The sequence below is a fragment of the Vombatus ursinus genome, unplaced genomic scaffold (genome assembly GCF_900497805.2).
Source record: "Vombatus ursinus unplaced genomic scaffold, bare-nosed wombat genome assembly UNPS02014818.1, whole genome shotgun sequence".
Classification (NCBI taxonomy): domain Eukaryota; kingdom Metazoa; phylum Chordata; class Mammalia; order Diprotodontia; family Vombatidae; genus Vombatus; species Vombatus ursinus.
Window position 1 is genome coordinate 69991387 of NW_020954596.1, and position 22758 is coordinate 70014144.

At 32.1% G+C, this 22758-nt stretch overlaps 1 protein-coding gene across 1 annotated transcript in view; it reads right to left on the reverse strand.

Moving 5' to 3' along the window:
• Positions 1-22526, reverse strand: part of TECRL (trans-2,3-enoyl-CoA reductase like) — a 186888-nt gene extending 164362 nt beyond the window's left edge. The window contains exon 1 of the mRNA XM_027836328.1: positions 22293-22526. Within this exon, the coding sequence (XP_027692129.1) occupies positions 22293-22526 (234 nt within the window). The remainder of the gene's footprint in view (positions 1-22292) is intronic.
• Between the last annotated feature and the right edge of the window lie 232 nt (positions 22527-22758).

Here is a 22758-nt window from a genome sequence, read left to right on the forward strand (position 1 = left end):
CTATCCACCATCCAAAACCCTTAGCACAGTACCAGACATGATAGTCCCCCAGGGCCTCAGGGCAACATCAGCACAGCACCAGGTAAGCAACCAGGGCATGTAGTCACTGGCACAAAAAGCCTGAGACAGTGCCCTCCCACCCCAGATGCAGAACTCAAATTTAAGAGAAAGGAAAAATGCCAAAAAAGATGAGCAAAAAAACAGCAAAGAAAGAATCTGACCATAGAAAATTATTATGGTGACAGGGAAGACTAAGACAAACTCAGAAGAGGACAACAATATCAAAACACCTAGAGGCAAAAGCCCAAAGAAAAATGGGAAGTTATCTCAAGCACAGAAAGAACTCATGGAAGAGCTCAAAAAGAAGCTCAAAAATCATAAACGAGAAATAGAACAAAAATGGGAAAAGACATGAAAGTTGTGCAAGAGAATTATGAAAAGAATCAACAGCTTGGAAAACTATTAGAATTGGCCGAAAGGAAAAGGAGATACAAAAATGCATTGAATTAAACAACATCTTAAAGAGTACAATCAGCCAAATGAAAAAGAAAGTACAAAAACTAACTGAAGAATACAACTCCTTAAAAGTTAGAATTCGGCAAGTGGAAGCTAATGAAGCTGTAAGACCGAAAGAAGGAATCAAACAAATTAAAAAGAATGAAAAAATGAAAGAAAATGTAAAATAGCTCTTGGGAAAAAACAACTGACCTGGAAAATAAATCCAGGAGAAGCAATACCAGAATCATTAGGCCACCTTAAAGCCATAATCAAAAGGAGGACCTGGACAGCATCTTTCAGGAAATTATCAATGAAAATTGCCCTGATATCCTGGAACCAGAGGACAAAACAGGCATTGAAAGAATCCATCAATAACCTCAGGAAAGAGGTCCCAAAATAAAAATTTCAAGGAATATGATAGTCAAATTTCAGGACTATTAAGTCAAGGAAAAAATACTACAAATGGCTAGAAAGAAACAATTAAAATATCAGGGAATCACAATCGGGATTACACTGGACTTGTCAGCTGCAAAATTAAAGGATCTGAAATCATACAACATGATATTTTGGAAGGCAAAGGAACTAGGACTAGAATGAAGAATCACTTACTCAGGGAAAAATGGTAATTAAATGAAATAAAAAGATTTCAAGCTTTCATAAGGAGATCAGAACTAAACAAAAAATCTGATGTCCAATATCATAACCCAAGAGAAATATAAACAGGCAAAAAGGGAAAAGAAAATGTAATGGCTTCAATAAAGCTAAACTTTTTGTACCCTTACACAGAAAGATGATACTTATAATTCTTAAAAAAAATTATCATTAATAGTACAACTAGAAGGAATATACATAGACAGAGGGTATGGGCATAAGATGGATTTGAGGGAATGACATAAAAATAATTAAGGGATGAGAAAGAAAAGTACATGATGCAGAAGGGAGAGGTAGAATGGGGTAAATTATTTCACATAAAGAGGTGCAAAAAAGGGGAAGATCAGAGGGTGGCAATGCTCATCATCACCTGAACCTCTCACTCTTATCAGTATCAGCTCAAAGAGGGAATCATATACACAATCAGTTAAATATAGAAATACATCATACCTGACAGGGAGGTAGAAGGGTAGGAAATCAAGTAAAAGTGGGTTAGAAACTGGCATAAGGGAGGGACAAACATGGAAGGTGGTAGACAGAAGCAAAATATTGGTGAGAAGGGAAAGGTTGAAAGGAGACAGAGGTAGACAGGAGAAAGAACAGGATGGAGAGAAATGCATAAGTAGTTATCATAACTGTGAATGTGAATGGGAAAAACTCTCATAAAATGGAAGCAGATAGCAGAGTGTATCAAAAGAATCCTACAATATGTTACACACTTGAAGCACACCCACACCCACACACACACACACAGAGTAAAGGTAAGGAGATGGAGCAGAATCTATTGTGCTTCAGCTGAAATAAAAAAAAAAGTGGGTCTAGCAATCCTGATCTCAGAGAAAGCAAAAGTAAAAATAGACCTAATTAAAAGAGATAAGGCAGGTAACTACATCTTGATAAAAGGTATTGTAGACCATGAAGAAATATCAATATGAAATGTATATGCATCAAATGGTATAGCATCCATATTCTTTTTTTTTTTTTTGGCTAGGAAATGGGGTTAAGTGACTTGCTCAGGTTCACACAGCTAGTAAGTTTAAAATGTCTGAGGCTGGACTTGAACTCAGGTCCTCCTGACTCCAGGGCCAGTGCTCCATCCACTGCATCACCTACCTGCCCCATACCATCCATATTCTTAAAGGAGAAGTTAAGTGAGGTATGGGAAGAAATAGCAAAACTATACTAGTGGGGGACCTCAACTGTTACCTCTCAGAACTTGATAAATTCAACCAAAAAATAAACAAGTAAGAAACTAAGGTGGTAAACAGAATGTCAGAAAAATTAGATATGACAGAACTTCATCATGATTTAGATATAAAGAGTGACACCAAAGGTAAATTAGAGAGCAATGAATTGTCTACCTGTTAGATTTATGGGTAGGGGAAGAATTCATGACCAAGATTAGAAGGAATGCAGAAAGATGGGAAACAATCATTACAGCAAATGTCTCTGATAATGGCTTCATTTCTCAAATATATAGAGAACTGAGTCAATTTATAAGAGTACAAGCCATTCCCCAATTGATAAATGGTCAAAGGATATGAATAGGCAGTTTTCAGATGAAGAAATCAAAGCTATCCATATGCATATGAAGAAGTGCTCTAAACCATTTTTTTTATTAAAGAGATTCAAATTAAAACATCTCTGAGGTACCGGCTCACACCTATAAGATTGGGTAATCTGACGGAAAAGGAAAATGGTAAATGCTGGAGAAGATGGAAAATTGGGGACACTAATGCACTGTTGTTGGAGCTGTGAATTAATCCAACCATTCTGGAAAGCAAGTTGCAACTGTGCCCAAAGGGCAATCCAAATGTACATACTTTTTGATCCAGCAATGCCCCAACTATGTCTGTATCCCAAAGAGATCATAAAAAAGGGGAAAGGACCTACAGGTGCAAAAATATTTATAGCAGTTTTTTTTTGTGGTGGTAAAATATTGGAAATTGATGGGATGCCCATCATTTGGGTAATGGCTGAACAAAATGTGGTGTACGAATGTAATGGAATACTATTTTGTAATAAGAAATGTTAAACAGGCAGATTTCAGAAAAAAACAAAAAACAAAACCTGAAAACACTTCTACATACTGATGCAAAGTGAAGTGAGCAGAACCAGGAAAAAATTTTACATAGTATCAGCAACATTGTGTGATGACCAACTATGAATGACTCAGCTCTTTTCAGCAACACAAAGATTCAAGACAAGTAAAAAGGACGCATGAAGGGAAATGCTATGCACATCCAGATAAAGAACTGATGGATTCTGAATGCAGGTCAAAGTATATTTTTTCACTTACTTCATTCTTTTTCCTGTTTTTTTTTTCTTTTGGTCTTTCTTCTTTCATAACTATGATGTACAGAAATGTTTTACATGATAGCACATGTATAACCTATACCAAAATGCCTACCATTTTTTTTGGAAAAGGAAAGAGGAGGTAGTGAGGATGGGAGAAAAATTTAGAATTCAAAATCTTGTTAAAAATGAATGCCAAAAATGTTCTCAATGTTACCGGGGGAAAAATACTATCTAAAAAATAATAAATCGAGTACGTCAATATGAGTTTGTCATTTGAAGACAAGCTAAACTAAGCCTAGAGAGATTCAACAGTGTTTGTCTGCGGTATGATGACACTTTCAACCAAAGGAACTTTTAAAGTACTCAAGCTTGATTGTTGGAGGAACTAACCTCACAAAATCAAGGATCTTTGAAGTATAGAAAGAATTTATTGAAAGCTCAACATGAGATAGTACTAGGATGTGACTGCTTATCCCTACCCTTGCAAAACCAATGTATGTTTAGAGTCAGTTAATAAAACTATAATGTCTAATTTAAGGAAATTTCAAGTCCTATATTACTATGTGCTTATTGAATCATCTGGAATTTTGCATGTGCATATACATATACAGATACAGATACATATATAGGAATGTATATATACACACATATATGTAAATATTCACATACATACATGTATGTATATGTATATATACAGAGAGAGAGAGAGAGAAACTATACTATGAGAAATTTTGACAAAATACAGAATATCCAGGAAAGGGTAACAAAGATAACAAAGATGGTTAATGGCCTGAAAACATGATATGATAAAATGTTGGTGGAAGGGGTGAGGGGTATTTAACCTTGATAAACAATATTTAAGAATGGTAGGAGGGCAATGGAAGAGTTTGCCAGACCCAATTATTTTCATCACTTCCATCACACTTCCTAAAATTCCAAACTTCACTTTATTACAATGTTTAAATTTCTATTCACTAAAGGTTTATTTCAGTGAATATTGACCCTCTTCTAAAATGACTGCTAGATCAGAGTGGTATTAATAATGGGACAGTACTTTATATGACAAATTTTTTTAATGGTAAAGTGCATAAATGTAATGACTCTAAAAAAATAACATTAAAAAAGCTTTGTTTCATTACCAAAGGATAATCAGACATTTCACTGATGATAGTATTGTTTCCGCATCACTACCCCTAAATTGTAAACATCATTATGTAATTTAGCTTAATCAACATCATCTCAAATGTCTATATCTCTTGTCTTGAAATTTTCCAAATTTTTTATCAGTCTTAAAGATCTCATTATATCAGTGTTAATGAGCTTTGGAAGAAGCAAAATAATTTGTTTATTTTTAGATTTATTAAAAATACACCCTCAAAAGCCCCTGAGCTTATGATCATAAAAGAAGTTCCCAAATGAGATTAAATTCTACTCTATCCCTTTGAAAAATAACCAACAGGACCAAATAATGTTTGGAAAATGCTAAGCTAAGCATTGTTATCTTAAAACATGCTTCAAAGTATTGATTGATTTAATTAACAATTAATCTAACAACCATTTATTAAGTAGTCCTTCTTTTTCAGACATGGTCACAGGTGCCAGAGATAAAAGGCAAAAATTAAACATCCCCCTGTCCTCAAGGGTCTTATGTTCTTCTGTTATCTGAAGACAGAGAAGGATATGTTGTTGTTCAGTCACTTCAGTCATGTTCAACTCTTTGTGACCCCATTTGGGGTTTTCTTGGCAAAGATACTGGAGTGGTTCAGTATTTCCTTCTGCAAATCATTTTATAGATGAGAACTGAGACAAAGAGAGCTAAGTGAATTGTCTAGGGATAGCTAGTATGTGTTTGTGTGTATGTATGTATGTATGTGTGTATACACACATATATACTTACATATATAATACACAAACATAGCTATATACACATACATACATATATATGTATATGTATGTATATATGTGTGTATACACACATATATACACAAACACATATATGCATACACAAACATATATCCTTTTCTAGGCAGCTAAGTGGTGAACTGGATAGAACATAGAGTGCTGATCCTGGAGTCAAGAAGACCTGAGTTCAGATCCAGATCTATCTATCTATCTATCTATCTATCTATCTATCTATCTATCTATCTATCTATCTATCTAATCTATCTATCTATCTAATCTATCTATCTATCTATATCTATACACATTTATATACATATATACATATACACACATATATATTTTATATCCTTCCTTTAGTGGATGGAGTCTTGACTCAGAACTCCAAGGTTAAATACTTTTCTTGAACTTAATCAGTTAACCTCTTAGAATCTATTTCCTCACCAAACAAGACATAATGATATTTTAACTATTCATCTTACAGATTTGTCTTATTTTTTTAAACCTTAATGTACTTTATAGATGTAATAGCTTCATAAAACCACATAAATGTTACATTATTAGAAAAGCAGCATTAGTATTAAGGATTAGAAGACTTGTATGTTTAGTCATGGCTATCTTATTTAATAGTTTTATAATTTTGGTAATTATTTTTTAAAACTCTAAAAACTTCAGTTTCTTCACATGTAAAATGGTATGGATTATATGGAACTAAAAGACTTCCAAATTCTTTTCCATCTCTTAGATGATGCTATGATGACTTTGGCCAATTTTCAATATAAAATGGTTACTCTGTGGTCAAACAATTGTGTAGCTATACTTAAGATCTTTACAGTAACTGTGATGTCATAATCTTACTTTTCTATCCAATAGACCCAGTCTATTTGAAATTGTCTGTGGCTGTATCAGTACTACAAATTCAGTGAGAAATATTTGGTCAGGTAGAATGTTATTAACTGATATTGTAATTGATATTGTAATATCAGTAATGCCTTTGAAATCTTGAGGGAAGTGAGAAGCCCAATTATTCCTTAGAGTATTAGCTACTCTATGAAATTTAAATTAAATCTATTGGCATTACCACATTCCTGATGTATGCAGTATCTGCTATTAAATTTAATGGGAGCTGTGTTCTCATTAAATGATTAGTACAGACTGATGTGAGGCAGGGTAAATGTTTAGTACATCACATGGAGGTAAATCAGTTCTCATGTACTCAATCTACATTTCCTCTAGTGCAGCAGGATAAGATTTGTCATCATGATTAAATTTTCTTCACAGGTTTTTAAAATAAGAACTGTCCCTGTATTGTCACTAAATAGTATATTATGACTTGTTAACAAGTGGGAAGGAGAAAAATGGAGAAAATATTGAAATACATAATTGGGTGTTAAAAAGTTAATCTAGTTTTTACATGAGGGTTAAAGAAATTTAAAGATGTTTATATACAAATTTATCAGTTATAGGAGATAAATATTAGAGCAATCTCTTATGATAAGTAGCAACAAAAATAATGACTGATTGCTGTAGCCAAACATACTACTAATTCCCACAAATTTAAGCTAAAGCAGATGGAGACATAGTTGCTTAAAAATTCTTATGTCCTGTTGAGCTAGAAACTGAACAACACAGGGAGAGATGACACAATTTTTAGGAAGTTTAAATAGAGATTAAAAGGAAGAGAAGGAAGCTGAAACTAAGCAGAATTGGGTTTTTGAGTTTCTTTTATTTTTTTTTTAAGAATAGGAATTTGTAAAACATCTTAGAGAAATTTACCTAAGCTGGAGGTCTAAAGCAAAACTAAATCTGGGCATAGCAATTTGATGACAGAGCAAGCACCTTTGGGAAAACAGTCAGTGAAGGGCTAACAATTATTTCTAGTCACACCATAAGACCCTTGCTTCCTACATTTTCTAGAGTCTGCACTGGCAATGAAGCAGAATGGGATTAATATCAGAAATTTATGCATTCACCTGTATGCCTCTGACAGGATAAGTCAACTAAGCAAAACAAAAATGATTTCCTCATCTGTAAAGTGCAAATAATAATGCTTGCAACTTCTACCTTGTAGCACTGTTGTGAGTAAAGAAATTTGTAAATTATTAATAGTCATAAAATGCGAATCAGCAACGTTATTACCTGTTCATAGTTTATGCCCCTAAGATTCCTCTAACTGTAATGGATTAGATCTCCTATTCTAGAAGGATGGTTTGGAAAATGATTTGGATGAATTATTATGTAAGGCAGGAACTAAATTGAAGTAAAGGGCACTATGCAGTCTCCAGGTTCCCTGTAGAGCAAGGCCTTTTACAAATCTAGAAACACCCTTCATCCCATTATCCTCTCTTCTCCAGAAATTTATCCTAATCATCCTCCTTTATCTTTTGTGTTAATCTTCAATCTCCTTCTATTTGCTTCAGTATTTCCTGCAAACACACCCATATCTGTCCCATTCTCAAAATCAAAACCACAATTACAAGGATGACAATGACAATAAAAGTAACACCACTAGCATCATTTGATCTTACCATTCCAGTACGCTATCATCCTATATTTTTTCCCTACCTTTCTCAGTTAAACTCCTCAAGAAAGCCATTTGTTCCTCTTGCCTCTATTTCTTTTCCTCTCATTCTCTTCTAAACTCTATGCAATCTGACTTCTGATCTAATCATTCAGTTGAAATTGTTCTTTTCAAAATAACTAATTGCTAAATGAAAGGCCTTTTTAAAAAAATCTCATCTTTCTTAACCTTTCTGCTACAATTCTTTGGTATACTTTCTCCTCTTTAGGTTTTCAGATCATTTCTCTCTCACAGTTCTCTTCTTGCATATCTAACAACATCCTCAGTTTCCTTTGATCTACCTCATCTGGATTGTGTTATATTTCTCAACATTCTTTCAGGGGCCTTTTTCTCTTCTCTCTCTGAAACATCTTGCTAGATAATCTCAACAGATCCCATAGTTTCAATTATGAACTTTAAGCAGATCATTCTCCAATCTCTACCACTAGAACCAATCTCTCTCCTGGAGCTTCAGACTCATATCAATAGTTCCTTTTTGAATATCTTGAATTGGATGTCTCATTGGTATCTAAAACAAACAAACTCATTAACCTTCCTCTCTGAAGTCTTTCAGTCTTCCCAGCTATTACTGTTGTTAAAAAGATTCTCACTGAGCCAGTCTCTAACCTGAGAATGCTAAGATCTTCACAAAGCAGGCCTAGAGATGGGAGTGTCAGTAATCAAGTAGTTTAATTAATCAGTTTCAGAGTGAAGAATGTTCTCTTAGCTGAAGTAAAAGCACAGGTTATATACTTAAATCACAAGTCAGGAAGGAGAGGGCAAGGTGGATTATAAATAATCATTTAGTGGTTTCCTAAAAAAAAAATCCCCCAAATCCCACAGTACAACAATTCTGAATTCAAGTCTTTGGGGGTAGTGACCACCTCCCCTAGAGTACATAACCAGAGTTCTATAATGGGAACAGATTCTACAATCTTTAATTTGCTTCACTTAAGGTCAAGTGATTGTTAGCATTGTCAGAGTTTTGTTAAGGCTACCAACATGCTTCCATTCACCCAGGCTCCCAAGTTAGGTGTTGTCCTCAATATATGTAATCTGTTGTCAAATATTATTGTTTCTAAGTTCAGAATAGCCCCATATATCTCTTCTCTCTACTCACACAGTCACTACTCTAATATATATATGCATCATCTCAGGACTCGATTACTACAATAGCCTTCATTTTATTTATTTTTAATTTATGGGAAAAAAACAAATTTTTTTTATAACATAGTACAAAAAAAGATGATTGTACACACATGTGTATGTACAAATGTGTCTGTACAGGTATATGTAAAATTATCATATATATATTTATTAGTTCCTTCTCTGGAGGCAGATAGCATCTTTTTTCATATGTCCTTTATAGCTAATTTGGGTATTTGTAATTAAAATAATAACTTATTCACTCAAAGTCATTCTTAAAACAATATTGCTGTTACTTTATGCAATGTTCTTGTGGTTCTACTTATTTTACTCTTCATTATTTTGTGCAAGACTTTCATTTTTTTTCTAAAATTACTGAGCTCATAATTTCTTATAGTACAGCAATATCTCATCACAATCATATATTACAATTTGTTCAGCCCTTCCCAAATTGATGGGCATCTCTGCAATGTCCAGTTCTTTGCCACTATGAAGAGAGCTGTTATAAATATTCTAGAACATATTGGTTCTTTTTTTTTTCCCTAATCATCTTTGGAAATACACCAAGTAGTGATATTACTAGCCTGCCATTGGCTAACCTCAAGTCTGTCCCCATTTCCATGCACTCTCCAATCAGCAACCAAAATAATTTTTCCTTAAGTATTGCTGTAACCTTGTAACACACCACTCATACACACTCAATAAACACCAATGACTTAACATTATCTTAAGAATCAAATGAAAATATTTTGTTTTGCATTCAGGGCCCTTCTCAAGCTTGTCTCTACCTTTTTTCCCCTTTGTACCCTTTAGTATCCTCTACATATTCTAAGCTCCAGTGAAAATGGCCTCTTCTATTCCTTGAACACAGAATTTTATCTCTCAACTATGCCTTTGTATAAATGGTTTTACACATCTGAAATGTTCTCACTCCTTACCTCAACCTCCTACATTTCCTGTATTCCTTCTAAACTCCGTTCAACTCACCTTCTGCTGGGAATCTTCATCCTATCCCAACCTGCCCCCACTGCTAATGTCTTCCCTATAGCACTGATGTCCAATTTTATCATATATAACACACATAGGTAATATATATATAAAACTTTTTTGAACAATATTTTCACCATTAGAATTTGAGTTCTTCAAACATAGGGATCATATGTTTGCCTTTCTTTGTATTTCTAGTACTAACACAATGCATGGAAAATATGAAGTACTTAATTAAATGCTTGCTGATTTGTTTGATTTGGCTTGACTTACCTTAATATTCTTCACAGTTTGGATGAAGTACTTTCTAATAGCAACATCATCACACTGTTCCTTCACTATATCTGACTTTTTCTTAACTTTTGTTATTAGTTTTTAAAAGAATGATAATTTATTCATTAACAATGAGGAATATTGTCTCCACAAAGAGTATATCTGTGTTTACTGGCCATCACTTTTTCCATTATTAAGGGATCTAAAAATCTTTGTCATTTGTCAGAAAGTTGTTTGGGAAACATTCTTTGAACAAAGTAATTGAATGGCCTTACAGGGTACTTTAATCAAAATATATGATGATAAATATATTATACAAAGTGACACATAGGTTAGTTGAATAGAACATGATATTTCCGGAAAATGTAGGTGTACATTGATAAATATTTAGTTTCTAATGTCATTTTTTGTGATTCCCTGAGAATCATAAGTATACCATTTGCACATGTGTCTAAATTCTAACATGTTGTAATTTTCAGTTATTAATTTAACTTACATTATATATGGCAAGAAAGAAAATTTACATTATTGATTACAAATTAGAGGTAGAATATTATTTTATATAAATCATGATTGATTGACTTCAAAGAAAATTTCAAACCTAAACATCTTAACCAAAATAGGCCCCCAGGTAGCATGGACTTTTGGTCTGAAACCAGTTCACTAAATATATTCTAGTCATTAATGTGTTATTTATGGTGTCAGCAATAATAAATTTATGGTCTATCATGGAAATGTAGGAAACAATTTAAGAAATTTAAGTGAATTGAACAAGGTCACTAATATATTTAGGAAAGCCAATAACATAACTCAGGCCTTGTGCCTACAAATATAGGGATTGTTTTACTACAATGTGGTTTCCCATCAAGGATTCTTTTTCTGCTCTATCCTCTATTGCTATTCCTTCTCTTTATTGACAAATATATCAGTTTTTCCTGCAATGACTATTTCATAGAAAATACATTTTGCTTTTAAAGCCACTAGAGGCATGGATTCTCCTTTCAATAAATGGCTAGCTGCAGTCTAATTATATCAAATTTACTAAAGAAATTCTTCAAGCTCCATGAAGAAATTATGGATCATAAAAAATTCTCACCACTTTGTTAAGACACTAACATTTCATTGTCTCTGTTACCTTTCATTTTTTTTTATTTATAATTTATCAGCTGGAGTGGTAAGGGGGAATCAAATGATCAGGGTACTTATAATCAGCTCCCCTCACTCCAAACTACAAATAATTCTTTGTGTTTTATGTGATGCTTGCTTCCTTAAAAATGCTATCTATTCCTCAATTTACAACATCCCAATGAAAAAATTTTAAATATCAAACATTGTTACACAATGGAGAAAACTAAGGTGCACAGAATTTAAGTACCTTGTACATAGACACACAATGTTTATAATAGAGCTTTGGCTTATAGACAATTTTTTTCTCATTATACCATAGATCACTGTGAAAGATAAATCTTCATCAAATATTTATAAAGCAGTTTCTTGTGAGTCAACTTATAAGAATCATCAAACTCTAAATGATAAGCTTTAATATCTGTCAGATAAGGAAGAGTTCAGTTTCATTGCCATATTCCATGATTTGTTAAGAAATTTTCATCTGTAACTTAAAAAAGCAATCATTAGAAAGTTATATTAAGAAAGTAATTTTAAAAGTTTATCTTACATTTATTTATACTAAAGATTCAGATAAATATGGGTTATTATTTTTTTTAAACTACCATATATCTTAGAGGTATTGTGTTCCCTTTCCTTCCAGGAAAAAAGGCCGAATTTTAAGAAAAGGCTGAATTATCAGTTTCCCAGGTATGTCATACTGGCATTTCCTTTCTTGTATAGGCTGGAATAAGTGCCTGCTGAGTTTCCTTATAACTCTTAAAGTATATGATTCCGTGAAATATAGTTTGTAGACTCTAATAAGCAGTCTTTGAAACCTTTTGGCTAAATTATTTATATCATAAAAGCTATTATGTAAAACCCATTAGGCTTTGGCATTTTTCTGTTCATTAGCTCTGCATAAAGTGAGCAAAAAGTGAATTATGACAATTTTTGCATCCTTTGTTTATTGGGTTTATACAAAGAAAGTTTTTCTTTTTTAAAAACAGGACTATATTTTAAGACAGTTTTATTTTACACATTGCACTTAAATACATAAAATAATATATTCAAGACTGAATCTTTGTACTATTTTAAAAAGAAAATTATTTTTTTCTGTTTGACTCAACCTCACAAATCTAGTAGTTTATAATAATATAAATATTCATTTAACTTCATTAAAGAGTTGAAAAGATCTAAAAAACTTGGCCAAAGACATTAAGGAAGTGTATTAGAATATTTATAAGTCCTCAAAAGATCTTTGAATGCTTTGGCAAAGGAAAATAAAACTAACAGTAGTGATGAATTCTTGAGCTTGTGAAGAGGGGAATGGGTCTAAGATAATTTGGCAACCTAGAAAGCAGCACTCACTTTAAGAGAACAAATACATTAAGTGACACCCGATCATCTGCTTAAAAATTAAAGAGATAAAGGAGGTAAAACTAGCCAGTCATCTGAAGGATTAGTTAAATCAACTGTTGATTTTCTTCTGTTTTTACTTTCCCCTTTTTTGTGTAAAATATTAGAAAATAATGTGAATGATTTGAATGTTTCAAATGGAAACAACAACAAAACAATAGAAATAGAATATGAAGAAAGTATAACAACCAAGGTTGGACCAAAGAAGAAATATGAAAATACATGTTCTCCTGCTGTTTGTTTGCTTGTTTGTTTGTTTGTTTACAAAAGCAGGTTCTGTGAAGGTGAAACAACAAATGATGTTGGAGTTCTAGGGGTTGATTGATTTTGCTAAAATTTTCCTCTTCTTCCTTTTTAAAAAAATCTTTGTAGTAATTTGTGACTTACTAGAAGAGAGTAGAGAGAAGAATATAGGGGAAAAGGTAGGTAAGGTAAAAACAAAATATATGAATGAAATCTATTAAAATAATGTGCAACAGAAGAAAGAATGAAAATAGTCTGAGTGCCATACTGTACTGAAATGTACAGTCACCTAATGAGAGACTTTAGCCAAATGATTAGATCAAAGGATATTTGAGTAATACGTGCAAAAATTATGCACAACAAAAAGGGATAAATAGGTTCTATATTAAAGGAGGGAATGTCTACTTTAATAAATCTGTTAATGTAATAAAGTATACAATAAAAAGATATTTAAAGTATCCACTCTACTTATTCCCCAATTTTACCATTTCCTATGATATATTATTTTAGTATATTTGTAATTTATTTATATCAGAAAGACAGAAAGTATTTAGAGCTCATTATAGATGAAATGAAGAAGAAATGGAAGAAATAATTTTTAAGAACAGTCATCCATATTAGAGTAAAATTTTATATTGATTCCTTAGTCTTAATTATCTGTAGGTAGAATGTATATAGGGAGACTCCACTTCACTATACCCTCCAAGCCAAGTCTGGTACACCTATATTAGGTCTAAGACAGTGGTTGAGGGTGGTGAGAGTTGAAGCATGGGATGAACATGCATTCTTATTTAGGTGTGTCTCAGACCACATACCAAAGCCAAACATAACTAATTTGGAAATTATTATTTTCTTTCTTATTTTGCCTCCACAAACAAGAATAATTTAGCATTTAACATTTGTGTGTATATACACACACATATATGTGGGTTTGTCTATGTGTATACATGTGTAAATAAATTTGTATATATACATAGATAATATTTGTGTGTTATATACATGTAAGTACATATATATATGTATGTGTATGTATGCATATATACACATATAAATCATTGTGTTGGTTTTCATTTTTTTTGGAAATATACTTGATGTCATGAAAGCCCATTTTCTTTCTGTACCATTTTACATTTAGGCTGTATATGTAAGGATGTAATATTTTATTTTTATTTTTAATTAATTTATTTTGAATTATCAACAATTACTTCCATAACCTTTTGAGTTTTAAATTTTTCTCCCCCTCCCTCTCCATGTCCCTCCCCAAGACAGTGCACAATCTGATATGGGCTATACATATACACTCCTATTAAACATATTTTCACATTAGTGATGCAAGAATTAGAAACAATAGGAGGAACCACCAGAAAGAAGAAACAAAACATAACAGAAGAAAAAAATAGTAAATAGTATGCTTCGATCTGCATTCAAACTCCATAGTTCTTTCTTCTTTGTGGATAGCATTTTCCATCATGAGGCTTTTGGAGATGTCTTAGATCTTTGTATTGCTGAGAAAGGTTAAGTTTATCAATGTTAGTCATCACACAATGTGGCTATTATTGTGTATGATGTTCTCCTGGTTCTACTCACTTCACTCAGCATCAGACCATACAAGTTTTTCCAGGTTTTTCTGAAATCCATTTGCTCATCATTTTTATAGCAACAGTAGTATTCTATTACATTTATATACCACAACTTGTTCAGCCATTCCCCAATTGATGGGCATCCTCTCAATTTCCAATTCTTTTCCACCACAAAAAGAGCTGCTATAAATATGTTTGTACATGTGGGTCCTTTTCCCATTTGTATGATCTCTCTGGGATATAGCCCTAGAAGTGCTAGTGCTGGGTCAAAGGGTATGCACATTTTTATAGCCCTTTGGGCATAGTTCCAAATTGCTCTCCAAAATGGTTGGATCATTTCACAACTCCACCAACAATGCATTAGTGTTCCAATTTTCCCACATCTTCTCCAACATTTACCATTTTCTTGTTCTCTCATGTTGGCCAATATGATAGGTGTGATGTGGTACCTCAAAGTTGTTTTGATTTGCATTTGTCTAATCAATAGTGATTTAGAGCATTTTTTCATATGACTATAGATGGCTTTAATTTCTTCATCTGAGAACTGCCTGTTTATATCCTTTGACCATTTATCAATTGGGGAATGAGTTGTATTCTTGTAAATTTGACTTAATTCTCTGTATATTTTAGAAATGAGACCCTTATCAGAGAGACTGGTTCTAAAAATTCTTTTCCAATTTTCTACTTTCATTCTAATCTTAGTTGTATTAGTTTGTTTGTGCAAAAACTTTTCAATTTAATGTAATCAAGGTTATCTATTTTGCTTTTTGTAACATTCTCTATCTCCTGTTTGGTCATGAATTCTCCTGTTGCCATAGATCTGATAGGTAAACTATTCCTTGCTCTCCCAGTTTGCTTATAGTATCAGCCTCTATATCTAAATCAGGAACCTATTTTGACTTTATTTTGGTATATGGTATGAGATTTTGATCTATGCCTACTTTCTGCCATACTCTTTTCAAGTTTTATCAGCAGTTTTTGTCAAAGAGTGGGTTCAAGGTTGTAATATTTTAAATGATATCCAATTTAAATATATTTAATGAGGAATTCATATTTATGAAGTTTATTTGAAACTAGGATTCCTAACAAACTTTTTTTTAATTAGAGTAAATTATATCTAATAGAAACATGTAACTAAGGATCAGAAAGGCAGCTCTCAATTGTCTACTTCTTAAATTACAAAGCAGGAATCATAAAGTAGAGGTAATTAGACATTATAGGAGGCAATCAGTCAATAAACATTTATTAAGCACCTATCTTGTGGTAGGTGCTGTGCACTGTACATGCTAACTGGAGACAGCATGTACTTGAAATCAGATGACTTTGTTTTGATTCCTAGATCTTTCATTTGACCTTAGAGGTTCAAACTAAGTTTTTTTCATGTTCAAAGTGCGTATAATAATATGTATACACTGAACATCACACAGATATTGTGAGGAAAATGCTTTATTAATTTGAAAATACCATATGGACATGAGCAATTATTGAGTGTATTTCTTACACCCAATACAACTGATTCCCAGAATTTTTGGAAATTTTAGTTTTCCCATTATGTGAATACAAGAAAACAAGGGGAACTATCTTGTCTTGTTCTTAGAGAATATTTTAATGTACAAATTTATATCTATGAAATTCAACTCAGTGTTTTTGAATATTACTTAAATACATGCATGAAAGTTTTAAAGTGTATATTGGGAACCAACTTCTGACTTATAATACCAAACAACTTATTTTGTGACTAAAGTATTTTTAATTGATATAATTCATTGGTGGCTTTTTATCATATATACATAGTCATGATATCATTATTTCCCTGGTTGTTTAAAATATAGTGGTTTATTTGAGTTAAATCTATCAGAGTAAAAATAATATGGAAGAAAAAAGACTAACAAGTACATTTTATGATGTTATTTAAAATATCTTCTTTCTCAGAATGTATCAGTTACTATTTTATATAATCTACCTCTGTCTGTAACTAATATATGACATTCTTTGGATTTTACACTATATATTTAATGCCACCACTAGGTGGTGCACCTGCAAAGCCTGTTGCTAGAGATATTTATATCCTATCTTTTAGTGCTATTCTCATTGGGTAGTCAAAATCGACAATAACCTAATGTGATGTGATTTAGTTATGAAAACACTGGGATGATTCCATGAATTCTTCCCATCCCAGTTGACAAATGTTAAAAATTGTATCAGTACCATTCGTTTACTTAACACTTTAATCCAGATTAGGTTTCAATTATTCTGAGCAAGATTAGTAATTTTAGAAGTTATATTTCTACCCGAATTGGCAGTTTTCAATAGAAGAAAGGAAGGGATGGTTCATATCACTAACAATAAGGAAATGTGAATTAAAACAACCATGAGGCTTTATGTTACACCTATCAGCTTGACAAAGATTAAAATGGAAAAATATTGCAAAAGTTATGCTATGAGAAGACAAGAATATTAATCTGTTATTGTTAGAACATGAATTATTCTAACTACTCTATAAATTAATTTGGATTTGTACTAAAGTAAGTATAGACACGAATGAAATCAAAACCAGAGATAAAATGCACATACACATGCAAACACATATACATGCATGCACACACACATGCATATATATACAAATACACACATGTGCATATATACACATACATATAGACACATATATCTGTATATGTATACACATAGATGAGAGATTAGATACACATATATGTATATACATACATGCATATATATCCTTGATTTTTATAGTAGTAAGGAACTAGAAGAAAAGTTGGCATCTACATTTTGAAGAATGGCTGAGTAGAGTAAAGCATAGTATATAAATTGGATGGGATAATACTGGTCCATAAAAAATGAAGACTATTGATTTTACAGATAAACTTTGGAAGACTTTTAGATTCCAAATAAAGTAAGTTGGACCAGGAAAATCATATCCAAGATGACTGCAATAACACACAGAAAAATACCATTGAATGACTTCAGGACTCTGATCAGTATAACCAAGTATTACCCCAGAGGACTGGTGGCTAAGCATGCCTCCCTGTTCTTTGCTGAAAGATCATGGACTCTATGTGTAGAATGTTGAATGCATTTAAATATATGATTAATTTGTTTTTGCTTATGTTTACTAAATTGTTTTGTGGTAGTATTCTACTTGGGATAAAAGAGAAAGTGTTAGAAAGTGAAGATAATTATACATATCTAATTGTATATATGTATACATATGCATATATATGCACACACACACATATATATAATTACATTTAACAATATATTATATTATACTGTTACTGTAAACTGTTTTACACATCATATCTATCAACCTAATGATGGGGCTTTGACTTGGTATTGAAAGCTCAAAGGAATTGCTTGCCTGAGAGGAGAAAAGGAGCTGTTATCATCAACATGATAAAATGTGAAAAGGGACTTTTAAATACAAACTTTGTCCATTTCTCAAAATTTTGTCACTGATTAGCTATAACCCTTTTTGATGCAATTTACTCAGAAAGCTGGATATCTTTTAAAAATTGTCTATTCAAATCTCTTTATTTTCTTCTAAAGTATATAATTAGTTTATTTTTAGACATTAAATGGTTCTCTATAGATATATATGTATCTGTATTTTGATCTATATATCTGTCTGTCTGTCTGTCTATCTACCTATCTCTTCTATCTATCCACATCCATACATGCTCCATTCTGTATCTGAGTCATTCTTGATTACACTGAGAAATTAGTGCCAAACAGATTAAATGTAATGAAATACTTATTTCATCATCATCTTCTCCTGTCCATGAACCTTCAGCATATCCCTATAGAAACACATACACATGTCTCTGAACAGATTAATATAATGAAATATTTTAATCATGCTTTTCTCTTGAGCAAGAACATATAATGGTTCCCTATTGAATCATATCATATTGGACCATGAAAAATTCATTTGTCCCCAACTTCTCACACACCTCTAAATCCTACTCCACTCTTCTGATATAACCATATTGAACATGCCTTCCCAATATTCTCTTCTGTTTCAAAGAGGTCCACTTCATAGTTCTTTGAGTTTATCCTGAATATTTTCACTTTGATGACTTTGGTGTTGTTCCCTCTACTTTTGAATGCCCTACCTATATAAAGCCTACTCATTCTTCAAGGCCAATCTTGTGTTAAAACTCTCCCTTGTAGCTTTTCCTAACTTAGCAATAAGTAATTGAGCATCTAAAAGGTGAATCGCAAATGGATTAGTTCTCTAATTACAAAATGGCAGTCATAAAGACTAAGTAGAGGCAATTTGGCCTCTTGGAAAAAGCAAGGAACTCTGAGGAATAAACTTGATTTGGAATCTTAGACTTTCCATTTAACTCTTCAGTAACACTAAAAGTCATGCCTAGAATAGTATTGCTAAGTGTTTCTTAGCACCTCCTTTAACAAAATATTTCACGCATTAGTTTTGTCTTTCTAGTCAGACTCTAAGGTCTAGTTATATTCCTTAGGCAATGATGATCACATAATATGTACTAAATGATTTTTTTAAAAATTCATTTAGTTGAAAGGTAGAAATTTCAGTCAATTACAAAAATGTTACTAATTCTTTGAGCATAAGGAATCTTGGTATAATAGAAGGAATACTAGATTTAAAATCAGAAAATATTGGTTTCTGTCTCCCCCTCCCCTTCACTACTTGCCAGCTGTCAGTCATTTCAACTTCTTGTGTCTTTATTTCCTTTCCTTTCAATACCTATGTCACAGGATTATTTGGAGAAAAAAAATTGTCAGCTGTAAAACATTATTTATATTTTATCTATTGTAAGTATTATTTTTGTTATTTTATGCCACACATTAGAAAGGGGGGAAATTGAAACTATCTTGAATTTTCTCCATTCTTTACAGTGTTAGATGACCTAGAAATATCTTTTTTTCACATAAAAACCAAGTAAATGTATGAAAGAGAATACTGAAACACAAGGTTAACATCACAAAGCATTGTTCTGTAAAACTGTAAAAAAAAAGTTCAATGAATCCCGAGTCTGATTCTCTGAATTTCTCCATGTACTTCAAAACTATTGGTCATATGTGACACTATTGCACTGGCTCTAAGTTAATGTCACCAGAGTGAAATCCAGAGGGTATTAAATACATACATACACACACACATATGTGTGTATTTGTGTATGTGTATGTATGTAATATATATATACATACTTCCAAAGTTCTAGTTCCCTGATATATAGAATTTACATATTTAATTAAAGCCTTAACACCCAAATCTTCACATTTGAATTAAGTCATCATGTACCAAAATACATATATGTACATACCCATATATTTATAGATCTATCTATCTGTCTATCTATACATGTTGATATATACATAGTTATCAGAGAGATGTAAAGAAGACCTTGGTTCAATTCCACTTCTGAAACTAAATGAGTGACTAGGTAAGGCACATAAGCTCCCCCAGATTTGGCTACCAAATTAAAAATGTATCTGAATTGAAGAAGGAACATACTCTATATTTGAAGTTCCTCAAAGAATTGAACAGATCTTCCTTCTATTCACACATTCACATATTATAAGAATAACTTGGGAAAAAAATAATGATCATTCTCATTCTGGTTACAGCAATACTGTGTTTTCTCATGAATATTATATAATAATGACTAGGCTATGTTCACAAATTAGCTGGGTAGTGAGATCCCCATAATTCTGAAAGTTGTTCCTTTAGAATTTTAAAGTACATATTTATTCAGTTTTGATTAAGAGCTTATTTTGTTCAATTGTTGCCTACATTTTTACTCAAAACTTTTAAATTTATTTTTAAGTTCAAAATTAATATTCATCATTTAGTTTGAAAAGGTTTGCAAAGTATAACAAAAAGTCATTTCCCAAAATGTCTTTTTGCATGTATTGTTTTTTTTCTTCCCACTCACTACCTCTGCATTGGTTTAACTGTCATCTCTTGATCTATACAAACATTCAGTGGTCTATATTAATGCCAGGCTAAAATAGGTCCAAATAACATCAGAAAAATGCAAAAAAGTTAAATTTCTAGTGCAAATAATATTTCATCTTCATTTACTAACAGTCCAGCGGTATCTTAGACAGCAATCTGAAACTGACTGAATATAACTGGATAGAGTCATGAAGGTAATTTTACTTCTAAAGAAGAAAACTTGTGTTTTAAATCTTACGTGAATCAAAATAGTTTGAAGATGCAATTTTATTTTTCCCTCAAAAATTCAGGCTTGAAGTTTTATAGCCGAAATCTTCCAGGTGTTATCTCAAATACCTCCCACCTTTTTTTTTATTTTAAGGGAAACTGAGAATGTTTGAAATGTTTTTATGACTTTAAACTAATATATATGCTAATAAAGAAATGTTATTCTATTACAGTTGTACATTTCTCTCTTTGGAAACTTATAATTTTACAGCAATATGGATACTGATAAGGGATAATAACTTTAAAATAGTTTATAAGTCTCTGCACAGGATTTTGAATTAGATAAATCCTCCTTACCCTTCTTTATAGTTATCTGAATTCATATTTCTCAATTACTGAAGGAATTTCATCAGAAATGATCATCATTTGCATTATTATTGGCCATGATCTAATTGGTGGTTGAAGGAATATTCTGAATTACTTTTCTTTTTATCATATGCTTACATTTTTAAAATTCTGTTTTATTTTCAGCTCTGAACTTTGTCACTCTTACGTATTGAGAAAGCAAGAAAAGCAAAAGCCATTATGAACATATATAGTCAGTCAAAATAAATTCCCACATTAGCTAGTGTGTATATATAATATTTATGACAATGTAGCATGTATATATGTATATGTAGGTATGTATGCATGTATGTATGTATACATGTATGGATGCCTCAATCTTCACTCTCTCTCTGGAAATTATTAGTTTGTTTCAGAACACAAATATATTCATTGTCAAAGTTCATATGAAGATGCATGCATTTCTAATAAAACATCTTTTAATCTGAGTACATTAAAACATTTAGAAGTGCTCAGTATTGTACATATCACAGACCTCACCATGAACTTTGACTTTGTAGCTTTGAAATAGATATGTTTGTTGCAATAGTAGATGGTAATATTTCTTAACCAACCGTAGCTCATCTCCTTTTGCAGCCCCATTAAAAAAAAAAAAGCCAAAAAGCATTCTACGTCAAGTGTGAGTGGTAGAATCCAAATCTCTTTGTAACTCAATTGCTTCAATGACAAGGTATCACTATAAGCTACAAAGACTAATAAAATGTAGGGAGGCACACTGAAGTATTCAGTGGTTTGTCATCATAAAAAAGACATGAATTTTAGAATGTACCTTGAGGTAGAGGAAAGTTTGGAGATTTCACTAATGTCAGAAATTTTATCTGGGGCTAATGATCAAATTTATATAGTAAATAATATAAATCAGGATTTAATTATTCGACAATATTAAAAATATATGTTTTATATCATGAATCACTATTGATTTCTTTATAAATAATAAATGTGGGTCCCACTTATGGCAAAATAAAAGATAATATCAATTTTTTTTAAGAGAAGCACAGTACTCCTTTAACTACAAATCAAGAAGCCCTAATGAAAGAAGGGGAATAAAAACCAAAATAAAACTCACCTTGTCTACAATACATATCTGCTTTCTGGTTTGAGCATCAAGGATTTCTATCTCAAAGTGAGCAGATTTTGAATGTTTAACTACTGGAGTTGGTTTCAGTCCACCAGCAGACAGAACAAGTTGTGATAAAGCATGAAAATTCCTCAGGTCATTCTTCAGTATGGGCTGTGTAGCTCCTTGGACAAATATTTCCCTCTTTCTATCTGTAGCAGAGGGCTTGCTCCTTTTGAACATTGTGAAAACTAACAGGAGACTCTGTCCTGTCAACACAGGACACTTCCAAATGTGTTCCGTTTGCATCAGTTAAATACAGCTGATGAAACCCTCAAAGGTCAAATGACATGCCATTTCAAGAGTCTAGTTTTATTTAGCAGACCTGAAAACAATGACTGATCTATTTCTATATATAACATGCTATGAATATATAACATGTTAAGAATTGCTCTGATGTTGTAAAGGTTTCTTT